The sequence below is a fragment of the Gossypium hirsutum genome, chromosome A02 (assembly GCF_007990345.1).
Source record: "Gossypium hirsutum isolate 1008001.06 chromosome A02, Gossypium_hirsutum_v2.1, whole genome shotgun sequence".
NCBI classification, from domain to species: Eukaryota; Viridiplantae; Streptophyta; class Magnoliopsida; order Malvales; family Malvaceae; genus Gossypium; species Gossypium hirsutum.
Genome location: NC_053425.1, coordinates 106,300,437 through 106,318,643, shown reverse-complemented (window position 1 = coordinate 106,318,643; position 18,207 = coordinate 106,300,437). Strand labels below are relative to the sequence as shown.

Genomic DNA, 18,207 nt, shown 5'->3' with positions numbered 1-18,207 from the left:
CAATGGACACATATGGTGTCCACAATCATTTTCTTAACCCTAACCCTAACCCAAACAAAGAAAGCCTCAGCCGTGGCCCAAATCCTTGAAACTCAACAAAATCCTCATTCCAAACGTACTCTATGGGCAATAGAGTTTGTTGTTTTCAGAACCAAACCGATTGAATCGAGAACTAGTTGTAATATCAGTCCAAAATAAGAGATTCAATTGATTGATTGATGAACCAATGAAACTAATTTTTATTTTTTTTAATTTTGTAATTTTTTTAATAATTTATTCAATTGAATTAGATAAATCGATAAGATTAATTGAATTGATTAAATCAAGAACTAATGGTCTTATTAATGAAAACCTTTTAAAAAAACTTTTAGGTTGTTTTTATAGATTCAAAGGGATCACAAGATTGAGGAAATATTGAAATTTGATGTTTGTTTGGGTTGATGAAGCGACTAAATTGAAGGTTGATGTGCCTTTTGTGACCTACAACTTGCTCAATTAGAGGGTTAATACTCATGCATACCACACACTAAGTCCAAAAAGTGCTACCAATTAAAGATCTACAACTTACTTCTATGAGTGTTCGAACCCCAGTGAACTCTATAAAAAAGCATCTCTAGCCACTAAACCAATTAAAAGAGTTGAAAAGAATAAGGTGATTGATTGCCCTTAGATTCAAAAAGGTACAAATTTTGCTAAAATTGCTTCTTTTATTTATTTTTGATTGGTGATATTGAATGATATCAAATGAATTATGATGGTAAATTAGTTTTATCTATAGCCTCAAATCATATGAAATTGTTTTGATAAATAAAGTAATTAAACATCTATTTCCGAGGTCTTGGAAAGATAAATAGAAAAATAGTAAAACCATTGTGTTCTATGAATTGTTACTATCTTTCCATTTGTATCCACTAAATGATGTTACCTTACAAGATATATTGGTGCGAGCAATAATGCATGAGTACCCAAAGTGGCATATGTCCTTTCCATACCATTAATGGTTTCTTGTTTTTGGTAGAATCGAGACTAATCTTTTCATTATTCGTAATTACTTTTATTAATAATATTATAATCATAATTCGAACATAAATATTACGAATACTCAATGGTTTCCTCATTTTAATGCTTGTTTTTCATTAACTGCTTGTTGAAACTTCTTATTGCCTTACCCTTTTTTTGTTATATAAATAAATACATGTACATACCTCAAGATTTTTGCATGCTTTTATCTCATGGAAGACTTTGACACAAGAATGTAATAATCCTGCCATTATTTTCTTGTCCTCAGTTATTTTGGTTTAAATTATGTTTGATTTGTGTTTTGTATCATTTGCTTTTATATGTAGGGATTTGGGTATATTTTCTTGGTACTTGTTAATTAGTATGGTTATATTTGTATCACTTTAAAAATAAAATTACACTATTTTAAAAAGTCAATCAATACTGTTATATCTTTATCAAAATATGACATAAGACAAGCTGTTAGACAGTCTACAAATGACCCTTCGTAGGAAATGGTCAGTAAATAGTCCTCCATGTGGGACATTCTGTAGATGACCTTTGTAGACCTTATCTTAGTTGACTTATAAACAACATGCTATGCACCCTATTAAGACCACCAAAGTATAACCATCTCGGACGACCTTAATGATTGAAATGTCAAAATAAGACTATACAGTACACTCTATATTCACAATTGACATGTAAAACACTATCATTTAGGGCCAATTCTTTATTACTTTTGAAAAGTGCTTTTGAAAAGTGCTGTGGAGAAGTGCTGTGGAGAAGTGAAAAAATTTAAGTGTTTGATATTGCTGTCAAAAAGTGCTTTTGAAAAGTAAAATGTCCATTTTAGACATGATATTATAAAGTAACAAATATGTATTTAAATAATGTTCAAATTAGTTAATATTATGATATTTTAGTAAAAAAATAAAAAAAAATAATTTATTATAACTTATTGTTAATATTTTAATATATAATATTAATTTTAAATATTTTTAAGTAATTAATATTAATTATTTATTAAATTTAATTAGAATATATAAACTATATTTAAATATTTAAATATAATAATTAAATATTTGTAATTAGATATTGACACAATTGTATTATTTTAAAAAATATTTTTTATTTTTAATTAATGTTTTTAACATATTTGTAAAACTCATATTAAATAACCAAGGAAGAGAACACAAAATAATAGCATCAAACACATATTAAGTCAAAAAGTAAAGTTAAAAAAGTAAAATAATAGCCAAAAGTGCTTTTTGGCTGAAAAAAAGCTAAAATTTACTGCTTTTTCATCTCTAAAACAGTTCATCCCAAAAATTAAAAAAGTTACCTCAATGATATGTGTTCTTCATTGCTTTTAAGAGAAAAATACTTTTTTTTTTTTTAAGTCTATCCCAAAAAGCAACGAGAACACACACTTAGTCGACTTGTATAACTATGCAACTATGTAACCCTATAAGACAAGAAATAACCAATATATCATCTTGAGCGCACAAGAAGCGAGGATTAGCTTGTTTTCTTAGCCTCCCTACACAACAATATTAAAATAATCTCCTCCTTTCACTTTTCTTTTTCCCTAACACTACTCTTTATTTATCATAAATTAACCGACAAGTACAAAAATTACCTGAATAATTAGCTGAATTCATGCATTTATACAAATTAAAAAAATTTAAACCTCGATTTTTGAAACTAATTTGTCATTATACTATTTGGGGGTTTTTTATTATCTAATTTGAAGGGATATTTTCGCACCATTTTGTTTTGGTATAATAAATATACACAAATTTACACAAGTAATCAAAAATGTTGAAGTCATGTGTACTTGTCTATTCACCTTACCCTATATCAACCAATTATGTTATTTGGATCAATGCTAGATATGGAATGAAAGCAAGTATAATTGTTACAAATATGATAGCACTATTCCGACACTATGGCAACATTGATATTTTCTTTCTCTTATTTAAATAATTATAACCAGAGATTTATGAGACACGCATGTGAACCTCATTATTGTAGATGATTAACGTTTCATGATTATAACTATAAGATAATGAAGGCCTTTTTCATTTCCCAAAGCAAATGAGACATTAACTTCTGATATTATGTTGATAATGATGATTAATCCTTTTATGGTAAATATTTTTAATTTCATGAACAGATATTATGTTTCAAATCATATAATTAAAGACAAGGTTAACAATGATAATGTGAAATTTTAATCTCAGAAAGGATAGTATCCGGGAAAATCAGACAGATGAGCTCTGATACAGTACTAGAGTACAACCAGATGATATATCGTACGGGTGCAAAGGCCAAACCAAAATCCTGTCTTTTGGACAGCCTCCTAACATCAACATCCCATCCTTTAACCTCAAAATCCGTGTCATGTAACTCCCTAGACAAAGAATCTGACGGTTCCAAACCTCAAATATATCATACACCAACCCACAAATTATAACACACCCTCCACCCTTTCTAACAAGAAACAGCTAAAACGTACAGTCCCTGAACAGGCAAAACTCAAAAAGCAGCTAGCAGCAGCTACGGCTACAGCAGTGCCGTGGGGTCAGCACTTTCAGCAGCCAAAACAACCCAACACGGCAAACGAACAAGTTAAGCCATAAAGGCCCTTTTTTTTCCCTTCTTTCATCGGAGAGGAAAAAGTAGGATTAGGGTTGTTTTGGGTTGGATTTAGAGAGTTACTAGAGAGAGAGAGAGGAGAGGAGAAAAATGGTGAACCCAAGATGTTATATGGACATAAGTATAGGTGGAGAACTAGAAGGAAGGATAGTGATTGAGTTGTATAAGGATATTGTGCCCAAAACTGCTGAAAATTTCAGGGCTTTATGCACAGGTGAGAAAGGCATTGGACCTAACACTGGTGCTTCTCTGCATTACAAGGTTCTTACCCTTTTCTCTCTCCCTTTCTTATATACAACAGTGATATTTATATATATATGTAATTTGCATGGAGACCATGCCTTGTTTATGTTTTACTCTTTTTTCTTTCTTCCTGGTTTGTCAAAAGGTTTTAGCAGTAGCACTCTTTGATTTGAGTTTAGTGGATGGTAAAGTTGAGGGGGTGGGAGTGGGGGGGGGGTTGTTTTGACTTTTTTGTGAAGTAAAAAGCCTTTTTTTTGTATTTTTTTAATGAAAATTTAGCTGGAAAGCAGTTTTAGATCTTTATAAATGATTGTTTGTTAGAGCTTACGTGTTTTCTTTGCATTTTGTGTATTATTTGATAATAAAAAGTACAATTCTTTTAGGAGTAAAAATGTTTAGGGTTACTAAACAACCTGGAATTGATGTAAAAGTGATAAAATGATGCAATAGTAATGCAGTTTGCTTCTAATGTTGCTGCATGTATAAAGATAATATTTAAAATTGAGAATAGAGGGAAGTATAATGATGGTATGGTTCAGTTGCTTTGGTTGAATGATTGCATGCACTCAATTCACATGTTTTCACTCATTTCATTTATTACAGAGAATTAGCTTTGTTCCCCTCTTTGTCTTTACCTTTGTGTAATCAATTTCATGGGGGTCCTATGTTCATAAGAACACAAGCTTTTTTATGCAGATAGCCTTAGAATTGTTTTATTCACTTTTGTAAGTGACAGTGTAAACAATGTTAATCTACAGGGTGTGCGATTTCATCGCATTATCCGAGGTTTCATGATACAAGGTGGGGATATATCAGCTGGTGACGGAACTGGGGGAGAATCCATTTATGATTTGAAATTTGAAGATGAAAATTTCGAGTTAAAACATGAAAGAAAAGGGATGTTATCAATGGCTAATATGGGGCCTAATACTAATGGATCTCAATTCTTTATTACGACTACTCGAACGCCTCATCTTGACGTAAAACATGTGGTGTTCGGGAAAGTTATAAAAGGAATGGGTGTTGTTCGTTCTATTGAGCATGTTGCTACCGATTGTTAAGAAATGGCTTAAAATTGGTAGTGGATTGTTGTTGTTGGTAGTGGGTTGTTGGTGGTAGTGGATTAGTGGATGGTTGTTGGTGTCCATTTTCAACCACAAATCTTTGCCAAAGTTTTGGACAATTATGTCCTTGAACTCTCTTATAAATAGAGAGGTTCATTAGCCATATTCATCATCCCAAACCAAGAGAGAGCAAAGCTTGTTCTTTGAAAGCTAGGATTTTAGCTTTCGGGTTTTCTATAGGGGTTGAGAGTTGTGAGGTTCTCGGGTTGTGTCTTGAGTGTAAAACACTTGTAATCTTCATCTTGTTATAGTGAAATTTCTTTTCGCCTCTGCCCGTGGACGTAGGCATTAAAGCCGAACCACGTAAATCCTTGTGTTCACTTTATTTTTCGTTCCGGTCAATTTACTTGTAGTCATATCGGTGTTCACGAATCGATCCTTTCCGCAACAAATTGGTATCAGAGCGTAGTTGAAGGAGTGATAATATTTTCTGAATTGCCCTGTGACTGCAGCTTTGTCTGATCTTTCACATCAGGAAGAAAATATTATCATTCATTCAAAGGTTCCAAATTATGGCTACAAGTGTTTCATCGACTAAGTATGATGTCGAGAAATTTACCGGGAAAAATAGTTTCAGTTTATGGCGCATCAAGATGCGGGCAGTGCTGGTTCAACAAGGATTGCTAAAAGCATTGTCTGGTAAAGATAAATTACCAAGCACGCTTTCGGAAGAGCAAAAGGATGACATGCTAGAAAGAGCACATAGTGCTATTCTGCTATGTCTAGGAGATGAAGTGCTACGAGAAGTAGCGGATGAGAAAACCGCGTCCGGTTTGTGGCTCCGGTTAGAGAGCAAGTACATGACGAAGTCATTGACGAACCGGCTCTACCTCAAGCAAAGACTCTATGCCCTGAAGATGGAGGAAGGTACACCTGTTTCCCAGCACCTGGATAAATTCAATTCCATTATCATGGATTTGAATAATATCGATAACAAAATCGATGATGAGGACCAAGCAATAATTGTTTTGTGTTCTTTGCCTCCCTCGTATGAGAATTTTGTTGATACAATGATGTACGGTCGTGATGACCTGACTCTAGAGGAGGTGAAAAATGCCTTAAGTTCCAGTGAGTTGAGGAAGAAAATCACTGGTAAGGTGGTCGAAAACAATGAAGGCGAAGGCTTGGTTGCTCGAGGAAGATCCAAGGCAAAGGGTGGAAGTTCAAGTAAAAGCCATCCTAGATCGCAGTCCAAGAAGAGAATACAGTGCTACTACTGTAAGAAGTACGGGCACATGAAGGTAGATTGTCCGAAAAGGAAGGAGAAATCAGAATCACAGGAGCAACAAAATGATCGTGCGAATGTAGCTGATGCAGATTCTTCAAGTGATGCCGAGATCGTTCTTGCAGTATCCGACTCTTACGCTGGTGGGAGATGGATTCTTGATACGGGAGCTACATTTCATATAAGTACTTCGAAAGATGCATTCTCAACATACGAGAAGCATTCTGGTTCAGTACTAATGGGAAATGACCACGCATGTCAAGTCATGGGGATTGGCACAGTTCGTATAAAGATGTTTGACGGTATTGTTAGAACTCTAACTGATGTTCGGCACATTCCAGAAATGAAGAAAAATTTGATCTCTTTGAGTACGTTGGACAAGAAAGGCTTTCGGTACTCTGCTGAAGGTGGAGTTCTCAAGGTATTCTCGGGTGCTTTGACTGTGATACGTGGTAATTTGGAGCGGGGCCTTTACTTCCTCGATGGTTCCTCGGTTACAGGTGTTGCGGGAGTGTCATCATCAGATGATCTAGATTCTGACACCACGAAGTTATGGCATATGCGGCTCGGGCATATGAGCGAGAGAGGCTTATCGGTGCTAAGCAAACGAGGATTATTGTCTGGGCAGTGTACAGGAAAGTTGAATTTCTGTGAGCACTGCGTCTTCGGTAAGCAGACTCGGGTAAAGTTCAGCACTGGGATTCACAAGACAAAAGGCACAGTGGATTACTTCCATTCTGACCTTTGGGGGCCTTCTCCGACAATTTCTAAAGGTGGTTACAGATATCTGCTTACCTTTATCGATGATTACTCGAGAAAGGTTTGGGTGTATTTTCTGAAGAGCAAGTATGAGGTTCTCATCAACTTCAAGCAATTTAAAGCTTTGATCGAAAATCAAACAGGAAAGAAGATCAAGCGATTCCGGACGGATAATGGCTTGGAGTTTTGCTCAGGTGAATTCAATGAGTTCTGCAAAAATGAAGGAATAGTGAGACACCGCACTGTTCGTCGAACACCACAACAAAATGGAGTTGCAGAACGCATGAATAGAACTCTCTTGGAGCGAGCTCGTTGCATGCGATCAAATGCTGGGCTCGGTGAAGAATTTTGGGCTGAAGCTGTTAATACTGCTTGTTATTTGGTTAACAGATCTCCGTCAACAGCTATTGAGCTGAAGACTCCTGAGGAAGTATGGTCTGGTTCTCCTGCTGATTACTCTGGTTTAAGAGTGTTTGGCTGCCCTGCGTATGCTCATGTAAATGAGGGAAAACTCAAACCGAGGGCGAAGAAATGCATATTTCTTGGATACGGCCAAGGGGTGAAAGGATACAGGTTGTGGTGTCCTGATCCGGTTTCGTCCAAGTTCATCATCAGCAGAGATGTGACTTTTGATGAGTCATCCATGCTTCGATCCACCACAAATTCCCGGGAAAAGGAGGAGTCAGATAGAATGGGAGATCACGGTGTTGAGAAGCAGGTGGAGTGTCAGGTGGACGCTCCAATTCCTACGGAAGGTACTTCAGTCCAGGATGATCAAGTTGAGGTGCAAGATTCCGATGAAGATGAGTCACCTCAAGAAAAACCATATAGCATTGCCACTGGAAGAACGAAGAGACAAATCAAACCAAATCCGCGTTACGCTAATCTGGTGTCTTTCGCGCTCAGTGTGGCGGAGTCCATTGGTATAGAACCTTCCAGTTATAATGAGGCTGTCACGTGTGATGAGTCGGCACAGTGGGCAATTGCTATGAGTGAGGAGATAGAATCTCTTCACAAGAACCATACTTGGGAGTTGGTTAAGCCGCCAAGTAACCAGAAGATAGTTGGTTGCAAATGGGTCTTCAAGAAAAAGGAAGGCATCCTAGGGGTTGAAACAACTAGATTCAAGGCACGATTGGTTGCTAAAGGCTTCACTCAGAAAGAGGGGATTGACTACAATGAAGTTTTCTCCCCAGTCGTAAAGCATTCTTCCATTCGTGTATTACTTGCCATGGTGGCCAAGTCTGATCTAGAACTTGAGCAGCTTGACGTAAAAACGGCGTTCTTGCATGGTGAGCTCGAGGAAACAATCTACATGCGTCAACCAGAGGGTTTTACAGTTCCTGGTAAAGAAGACCATGTCTGTCTATTAAAGAAGTCTTTATATGGATTGAAACAATCCCCAAGGCAGTGGTACAAGCGGTTTGATAGCTTCATGATTCAGCATGGTTACACAAGATGTGACTATGATGCTTGTGTCTATCATCGGAAGCTCTCAGATGGTTCGCACATTTATTTGTTGCTGTATGTTGATGACATGTTAATTGCTTCCAAAAACATGTCGGAAATCAACAAGTTAAAGTCGCAGTTGAGTGGTGAGTTCGAGATGAAGGATCTGGGTGCTGCCAAGAAAATTTTGGGCATGGATATTCACAGAGATCGCAAGGCGGGCAAGCTTCGTGTGTCGCAGAAGAACTACATTGAAAAGGTTCTTCAACGCTTCGGCATGGATAAAGCGAAAACTGTGAGTACTCCGTTGGCACCACATTTCAAACTCTCTGCAGAGTTGTCACCACAATCTGATGAAGAAAAGCAGCAAATGTCTCACATTCCTTACTCGAGTGCAGTTGGAAGCGTGATGTATGCAATGGTTTGCACTCGTCCAGACATTTCACATGCAGTTAGTGTGGTCAGCAGATACATGAGTTGTCCTGGCAAGGAACACTGGCAGGCCGTGAAATGGATTCTCAGGTACTTGAGAGGTTCTGCAGATTTATGCTTGGTATATGATCAGAGTGACTGCACTAGCAGTGTCACGGGCTATGTGGACTCTGATTATGCTGGAGATCTGGACAAAAGAAGATCTCTGACGGGTTATGTTTTCACTTATTCTGGAGGAGCCATTAGTTGGAAAGCTGTGTTACAGTCTACCGTAGCCTTATCTACGACTGAGGCGGAATATATGGCGTTAGCAGAAGCAGTGAAAGAAGCATTGTGGATGAAAGGTCTAGTAAGCAGTTTGGGTTTACAACAGGATTTCACTGTTGTATTTTGCGATAGCCAGAGTGCCATACATCTGACTAAAATCAGATATTTCATGAACGGACCAAACACATTGATGTCAGATATCATTTTGTTCGGGAACATGTTACGCAAGGTGACATTGTTATCAGCAAGGTTGCTACCGAGAAGAATCCTGCAGATATGTTAACTAAGGTGATCCCTGCATATAAGTTCAAGCATTGCTTGGACTTGATAGGTATTCGGGATTGATTAGCGCCAGAGAGGCGTTTGGAAGAGGTGATCCAGTTCGAGGAATTCACTATGATGTTCAGCTTGGTAAATTTCAAGCCAAGGTGGAGATTTGTTAAGAAATGGCTTAAAATTGGTAGTGGATTGTTGTTGTTGGTAGTGGGTTGTTGGTGGTAGTGGATTAGTGGATGGTTGTTGGTGTCCATTTTCAACCACAAATCTTTGCCAAAGTTTTGGACAATTATGTCCTTGAACTCTCTTATAAATAGAGAGGTTCATTAGCCATATTCATCATCCCAAACCAAGAGAGAGCAAAGCTTGTTCTTTGAAAGCTAGGATTTTAGCTTTCGGGTTTTCTATAGGGGTTGAGAGTTGTGAGGTTCTCGGGTTGTGTCTTGAGTGTAAAACACTTGTAATCTTCATCTTGTTATAGTGAAATTTCTTTTCGCCTCTGCCCGTGGACGTAGGCATTAAAGCCGAACCACGTAAATCCTTGTGTTCACTTTATTTTTCGTTCCGGTCAATTTACTTGTAGTCATATCGGTGTTCACGAATCGATCCTTTCCGCAACACCGATGATGGTGATTACCCCACTCAAGAGGTTATAATTGCAGATTGTGGAGAAATTCCCGAAGGGGCAGATGATGGAATAGCAAACTTTTTTAAGGATGGTGATATGTATCCTGATTGGCCTGCTGACCTTGACAAGAAATCCGATGAAATTTCTTGGTGGATGGAGGCAGTCGACTCAATCAAAGCAGTTGGAAATGAACAATACAAGGTATTTGATATAATCACAAGGGCTTTGTGGTATAATTTGCACCTTTTGTTCCCTTTTTCTAGACTGTGCATGGTGTATGCTCTATTATGAATGCTTAACAATGGTACATTTTCTCACTAGATATTCCTAGCTGTTTCTTGTTACAGAAACAAGACTACAAAATTGCTCTTAGAAAATATTGGAAGGCTTTGCGCTACTCGGACGAATGTTGGGAGCTGGAAGGCATTGATGAAGGTACATACTTTAGTTGCTTGCTTTGATGATCATGATATTTTTGCCATGAATCCTTTTTAATTTGTCATTGAACAGTGAAAAGCTCCAAGTTGCGGAAGATCAAGTCTCAGATATTTACAAACAGTTCTGTAAGATTTCGAATTCCTTAAAAATATTTCAATAGTTCATAGGTTTAGGCATCTAGCATGGAAAATTTTAGATCATTTCAATCTTCTTTCTCATATTTTAGATTCTCGTTACTTTAATCATCTCTGTAATGGTTGGTTTGGCAGTATGTGATAGTAAGGAGTTTCTCTACTTCGATGCTTGTTGTTGCTTACGCATATTGTTTTCGCGAAATCGATGTTCATTTCCTTTCGTATAACTACTGTCTTTGTTCTTGGTTTTAGGCCTGCAAATTGAAACTCGGTGATCTAAAAGGAGCATTGTTGGACACAGACTTTGCAATTCGTGATGGAGAATATAATGTGAAAGCTTTCTTTCGTCAAGGCCAGGTCTAATACTTACTATCTCTATGACGTAGCCTAGTATCGGAACTAATTTGAGGGTGGAACCTTGCTTGTTTATTTAGATATGTGTTTTTTCCTGTTAGGCATCGTTACTTGTTCTTATGATAAGATGCATGCATGCTATGTGTTAGTAATGAAATGCTAAATGTTCAATTTCTTAAATGGTTGATTGTATTTTTACATTGGATGCTTTTCTTATTCTCGAATGTTCAAATTCGTCTGTGTTTTTTTCTGGTTAGGTGTCGTTTCTTATTCTTAGGCCAAGATGCAGGCATGCTATGTGTTTGTACCGAAATGCAAATTGCTTCAAACTCTTAAATGGGTGATTGTACTTTTACATTGGATGCTTTTCACAAGTGCTTTCATTTTTCATTGATGTCAGGCATATATGGCACTTAATGACATCGATTCTGCGGTAGAGAGCTTTAAAAAGGCATTGGACTTAGAACCGAATGATGGTCAGTACAATCTTGTCTCTTGTGAAATAACAACAGAAAATTTTAACAAATTTGTACGATTCTTTGCTCGGTCCTTCCCTCTTCCATTCCCTTCCTTTTCACTCTTTCGAGGTTGAAAAAGGGTCTGGCATGGTTGTGTCACCGGGTTAACTAGCATGCATAAATGTATGGAACTTAATGTCGATTTATCATTTACCTCTGTTACATTTTGCTTATCATATACATTTCTTCACTTTCAGGTGGAATAAAGAAAGAGCTTGCGGCCGCAAGGAAGAAGGTCTGTCCATCATCTGTACTTGTATTAAACATGATAAACATTTAATGCTTTCCTTCCTACACTTCCCTTTAAATTCATCATTGGAGGTAACTGCTTTCGTAAAATTACCGCAGATTGCTCATAGACGAGACCAGGAGAAAAAGGCTTACTCTAGAATGTTTCAGTAGATCACGGTCCACCAACGACCATCATATTTGCTTTCTGATTACCCAAAGGTATTACTTTTCTAGTAAACTATAATTTGATATGTAGGCTGCCTTTTACTTGAAGGATCAAATTTGTTTCCTTTTTGCATACATTATCAAGTATCCCGTCTTTCGAGTTTGTTCTTTTTATGGTCAGATAGATTTTGTCAGGTTTGGATTCGGGTGATTTTCGAGTTTGTGTCAAAATTGATAGGTCTACTATGTTGCTATAGTTTCATTCTTCTTGAAGTACCTACATCTAACACCCATGTTTTTTGCATTTTCGGATTTGGTTATAGGGATACGATATTTCTAGTGGAAAAACTTGGAAAATAAATGAATATTACCCATATCAAATATATATTCATATTCAACGCTCACACGAGTCTCATAGACATAGCTTAATCTTCGAGAAAACTTTATTATCTCGATTTATTTAAAGGCGAAACAAACAAGCAAACTCCAAAGTTTTTATTCAAAGACTAACATTTTACAAAGGGAAAAATCTGAATTTTCTTGCATGCCCTTAGGCACTAAGACGAAAACATCGTTGTTCATGGAGTCTGATGGCAAATTTAGCAAGAGCTTCTTCATTTGTGAGTCCTTCATCTTCCTCTAGTCTCCCGGTCTCAAAATTCAGCTTCGAAACAGGTTTCTTCAAGATTTCGTTTCCAATCTCCACAAGCTTCTGCAGATTCTCCTCGGTTGCAATATCAGCTGTTGATGCTGCGCCCGTCAATGAGTCATCCTATTCAAACAAGATGTCAATACGCATATTGTAATTCTTGTAGCTTCGTTACAAATCTATTAAACTGTACCTGAATGCGAAGATAATTTTCTTTGCACCTAGAGGTTCGGAAAAGAGCAGAAACATGAAAATCAACCATATCGGAACTCGCTTGCCCATAAGCATCAAGAAGTGGTGTGTTCCCATTGTGGAAGATCCAGTCCAACATTCCCCAATTATTGGCTGTAACTACATCATACTTTGGTACATCTATGGAGGCACTACCAGTTCCGAGCGAAAGCACGAGCATCCTCTTGTTATCCATTGGTTCGATATCTTTAAATTTCGCGTTTTGCTTGAAACTCTCCATCCAAACATGGCTGATAGCTATCAGAGTCTACACATACAATTCACATTAAAATGGTCTTTAAATTATCACAAATTTTTTAGCTACTCACAACCTATGAGCTATATTGCCTGGTTGGATTCTCACAGGGTTGTTTGCAGCAACTCCGCCGTCGATGAGATCGAAGCTATGGGTTTTGCCATCAGAACCCTTTGTTTCGAAGCGGTGTGCCGGCAGAAGAGTTGGAGCAGCTGAGGTACCGATGCATGCATCGGCTAGTTTAGCATTCTTCCAATCGTTTACCGCTGCCTAAATTTAAAAAAAAAATAAATTAAGGTGGATTTAATGACTAAATATAAATAATATTAGAAATAACACAATAATTCTTACATCATTGGTTGAGAAGATAACTGGCTGAAGAAGCTTGATATCAAAAGTTGGTAAAACGAGATTAGTCAATGTTTGTTTTAGACAGGGATTTAAATTGCGGTCGCGGTCGCGTTTTCGGTCGCATTGCGTTTATCGCGGTTGCGAACATAACGGATGCTATTGCGGTCATTGCAGGTATCGCGGTCGTGAATTTTACATTACTTATTGTGTATTGCGGGTATAGCGGGTTTCGGCAGTAGCGGTTTCGGACGGTGCCGCTACCGCTATATAACGGCCGCTATTTCGGTAACGGACCGCTATTTAAATCCCTGGTTTTAGAGTAATGTCTCCTAGTAATTGGTTTATCAGTGAGCTTAGGTACTTTCCATCGTATTTGGGTCCCGTCGATGTATGCTGCTAAATGATAACATTTTAATGTCATAAATAAATAGAAAAAGGTTAATTGAATCATATGTCTTGAATCTATGATCCAAATTCTAAATTGATCTTAAGCTTCAAAATCTTTTGATTGAGTTATCAAAGAATCAATATACCGATTAACTTGTTCAGGGAAGGTTAACTTAATCGGAAAAAGTCTTCGAAGTGTCATCCGTTTAAAGTTAATGTAGCCTTTAATGAGTTAGTATTATCCTTGGTTAGAGCTTTATCTCTCTGATTGCCTAAGGTGACAAGTTTGCAAAACAAGGGCACCTCATCAAGATCGGACCATATATGTTGCACTTACCAAAGGAAATATGGACATTTTCCCATAGTAAAGTTTGAACCTTGTCAAAATGTCCATATTTCCTTTGGTAGGTGATTGTGTGCTACACATGGTCTGATATTGACAAAGTGCTCTTGCTCTTTAAACCTACCGCCTTAAGTATTTGGGCTCTCCTTAGAGTTGGGAAACAAAAACCCGACTAGAGACAATACCAACCTATTGAGGATAAATTAACTTAAACAACAAATCAAAACTTCTCCTAAAGGAGTTGGTCTTCTTTCAACATAGCTATTTATTTGTCATGTTATATCCAAGCTATTGATGCAATATTTATGTGTTTAATTCTTTTGATACATTTTTTAAACTACTCGTAAACCTCCAAATACCAACTAATTAAATTGAAAGATATTGCACGTTTAAGTGCACTCGAATCTTAGCCTCCAAATTGCTGCAACAACAACAATGTTAACTAAGCTAGTAGTTAGGGCTAGTTTAGCATTACTTTTTAGAAGTAATTTCGACCAAAAAACACATTTAGACAAAATTTAAAATTTTTCTGCTTCTGCTTTTGGCCAAAAGGCCAAAAAAGTGTTTTTGCAAAGCATCTTTTGTCCCAAAAGCACTTTTAAAAAGTTTAAAAGCATCTTGTTTAGTAATACTTTTATCTCAAAAGTACTTTTTATCTTAAAAGTGTTTCTAAGAAATAATACTAAACTGGCCCTTAGTCAACATGTGCTTAAATATACTTCACTTCTTATTTCAAGCTAGCATTTAATATCCAAACTCACAACTATAATGATACAATTTGAAGACTCAATTAAAAAAGTTTCGAAATTTGAGATGAAATTAGAATCTGGATCATTATCCTAAAAATAAACATCTAGAACCTGTCTTGTGGGAAAATCTTAGGGGAATGCTCTAAATAGAACTTGGCGATGTCCTTTGCCTCGTACAAAGGTTGTCGTCCATTGTCCTTGTTGGGAGCTGTAAGCATGGTGGCTATCAATCCACCTGTGCTTGTTCCTGCAACAATGTCAAAATAATCTGCAATCCTTGCATTTGGTCCATCCAGTTCCTACCACAATAATCAACTCAAAAAATATAAATTAACAGATAAATAATGATGATGGTAAAACAAAAAAGGGTCCATACTTGAAGCTTGGATTCAAGGGATGCAAGAAGAACGCTTGGAATTATGCCTCTAATGCCGCCACCATAAATGCTCAGCACAGTCACCATCTTCCGTTTCCCGCAACTGTTTCCCATGATTATGATTCTGTAATTGAGAACAATATTAAAAGCTTACATATATGAAATAGGAAGAATTGAAACTGCATATTTATAGTAAATGAGTGAGAGAATTTTGAACATTAATTAATTCAAAGTGAATAATAATTGGTTAGTTTTTCTCTTTATATTGTTTTTGTTTGGGGGTGATTTTTACCTACTTCACGTATATTCTTTGCTTTTGCTTAATATGGTTTGGCAACTAGTATTTTTTTAAGGTTTTATAATTACCTAAAAGGAAGACTTGTTTTCCACTTTCAACCTACTTTTGAGTTGTTTTAAAACCACCAAGTATTGCCGGTCATCATTATCATGCATGTGATTAATTTGAACATAAATTGTATATATATTTTTCAATGATGAATGCTTTATTTTGATTATGATTATTTAAATGTAAATATATTTGTAATCTCTTAAAAATATTAGTAAATAAACTCATTATCTTAAGTGTAATTGCGTTAATAATATTACTATTATAGTGTTCAAACACTGTATTTACCTACCTACTTTCTGTTTTATTCATATGGGTTTGTTGTCAAGGATTGGCTTTGCGATTGCTTTCATTTTCATAATTTATATTGAGTCAACTTTGATTTTTTTTTTTAATGTTGGGTCTTTTGCATTTTGCTTTTATATGAATATAAAAAATTCACATTAAGTATAAATTAAATAGATGGAGTCTTGATTTAAAAAAGAATATAAGCTTAAGCGCCAACCTAACCCACACTCAAATATGCCGTTTGAGTATTAAAAAATAATAAATTGTATTTTTATACATGTGCTTTAAACATAAATTGTATATACATGTTTCTTTTACGCTATTAAAGCTTTTTAAATCTTTATATATAGTGATTTTATGTTGAGAATAGATTTCTGTTGGTGAAGGGGTTGTTGGGTTGGGATTGGGATTATTTGAAGTACGCGTGAGTAAAATTCGATTTTATTTGAAAAAAATAAAAGAAAAATTGAATTTTGGGTTATAATTCAAGTAAAATTGAATAAATAATTCAAGTTTCGAGTTCGAGTCAAATTTTACAATTCGAATAATTCAAATAACAGATTGGGGTAAATATCCCTTTTTTTTGTCAATTTTAAAAATGAGTAAATTGGTTTCTCTCAACAAAAATTACAAAAATAAATTCAAAACAAATTTAAAAATTCAAAATATTTATAAAAATTCTAAAATTTATATTTAAAAAAATCTAAAAATATATATAAAGAAAGTTATAAATTTTAAAAATTTCTAAAATAATAATTTTAAGGACCTAAATAAGTTAATTAATGATTAAAGTTTACCATACTAAAGTATTTTATTCTTTTTTATTTTGAATTGAAAAAGTTTTCAAATATATATGATTTCAAATCTACGTATTCTAATATGGAATTAGTTATACTCTAATAAGATTTTATTTTGACATGTTTAATTTTTTAATTTAACTCAAACAGATTCACTCGATTTGACTTGATTCAAATTTCATTTCACTTGACTCGATTCAAAAAAAATTTAAATCGAGTTAGGATGATAAAATAAGACTCATTAACTCGATTAATTTAATTTTTTTTACTCGATTCGATAAACACTCACCCTTAATTATAACTTTTATTTTACAAGTATAACTCGTTTTTATAAATTTGTGATTTGAGGAAAAAAAAGAACACTCATCATAAGGGAAAAGTGAACATTACAGTTCAATTCTTCATTGCTAGTTGATTTGAGATCATATTACATCATATTTTATTTAAAAATTTATTTTATATAGAATAATAATTTGTTTATTTATATTTTTAATATTTTTTATATTCATTTTATAATTTATATTCAAGATTTATAGTTGTCACATCCAATATATCTTATCATTGTAATTAACACCTGAAATTCGTTTATTCATATGTATGAATACAGGTTGTAAGGTTTACCTAAGTGTTTCAACTATAATAAATGCTTGCTGTTGGGAGCCATGGAGACTGATGAGGGGTGTCTCTCACTAAGAAGAAAAAGGAAAACAAGGGACGCCAGCAGCCATTAATATGAGTTCTTACGCCGATTTATTCAGTCAAGCTTTCATACCTGTGCGACCAATTTATTTAACCCACGTTTCTTCTTCCCATAAAATTTCAGTTTCTAAATAAATATTCATGAATTAAATTTGAATCACTTATATAAAATTATTCAAAATAGTAAACTTGTACAAACGTTAAAGTATTGAAAATGAATCAAATTCTTGTTCCCAAATCGAGGGCCACAATGAAAGTTAGATTTTGAGGGAATAACTGGTAGGAGGATGTTATAAATGGTCTTAGATTCACAGAAGATAAATCCAGAATTCAATTTTGTTTTGGGTAGGGACGAAGCAAGAAGTTTATCTTTGGAGGCAAATATAAAATATAAAATTTTAAAGAGGTCAAAGTGTAATTTCATTATTGTATATGTTTATTATTTCAAATAAAATATATTTTTACCATTAACTAACTTATTATTTTAAAAACATAAAGGGACAAAAATGATAACTAACAATATTTATATTATCTATTTGAATATTATGAATAAATTTTAATATAATAATTAACGTTGTATAGACTTTAATGTTTCTATATTGGATTAATGTATATTTTATAAATTTGATAACTTACTTCAAAATAGTTAAACAAATTGATACTTTTTTGTGGTATCTAATTTATTTTGTTAAGGTTTTTCTTGATTTAACATTTCCACTCAATTTTTATGTTTATGTGTCAATTTGATCCAAGATAAATGTTTAGATATTAAATATAAAGACTAAACATACATTAACTTTATTATATTTTGATTATATTATATAATATTCTA

At 34.9% G+C, this 18,207-nt stretch overlaps 2 protein-coding genes across 2 annotated transcripts; one reads left to right on the top strand and one right to left on the bottom strand.

The window, feature by feature from the left end:
* The first annotated feature begins 3,360 nt into the window (after positions 1-3,360).
* Positions 3,361-12,159, top strand: LOC121209628 (peptidyl-prolyl cis-trans isomerase CYP40). The gene is made up of 9 exons (XM_041080593.1): positions 3,361-3,921; positions 4,662-4,948; positions 10,051-10,264; positions 10,411-10,498; positions 10,574-10,626; positions 10,888-10,992; positions 11,390-11,465; positions 11,705-11,742; positions 11,856-12,159. The coding sequence occupies exons 1-9, from the start codon at positions 3,751-3,753 to the stop codon at positions 11,907-11,909; spliced, it is 1,086 nt and encodes a 361-aa protein (XP_040936527.1). The 5' UTR covers positions 3,361-3,750; the 3' UTR covers positions 11,910-12,159.
* Positions 12,160-12,377: 218 nt separating this feature from the next.
* On the bottom strand, positions 12,378-15,474 carry LOC121209634 (patatin-like protein 3). The gene is made up of 9 exons (XM_041080598.1): positions 15,246-15,474; positions 14,981-15,168; positions 14,896-14,905; positions 14,301-14,309; positions 13,715-13,786; positions 13,391-13,489; positions 13,148-13,309; positions 12,746-13,051; positions 12,378-12,675 (listed from the first exon to the last, which is right to left on the bottom strand). Exons 1-9 carry the CDS (start codon positions 15,357-15,359, stop codon positions 12,454-12,456), a joined length of 1,182 nt encoding a protein of 393 aa, XP_040936532.1. The 5' UTR covers positions 15,360-15,474; the 3' UTR covers positions 12,378-12,453.
* Positions 15,475-18,207: the final 2,733 nt, after the last annotated feature.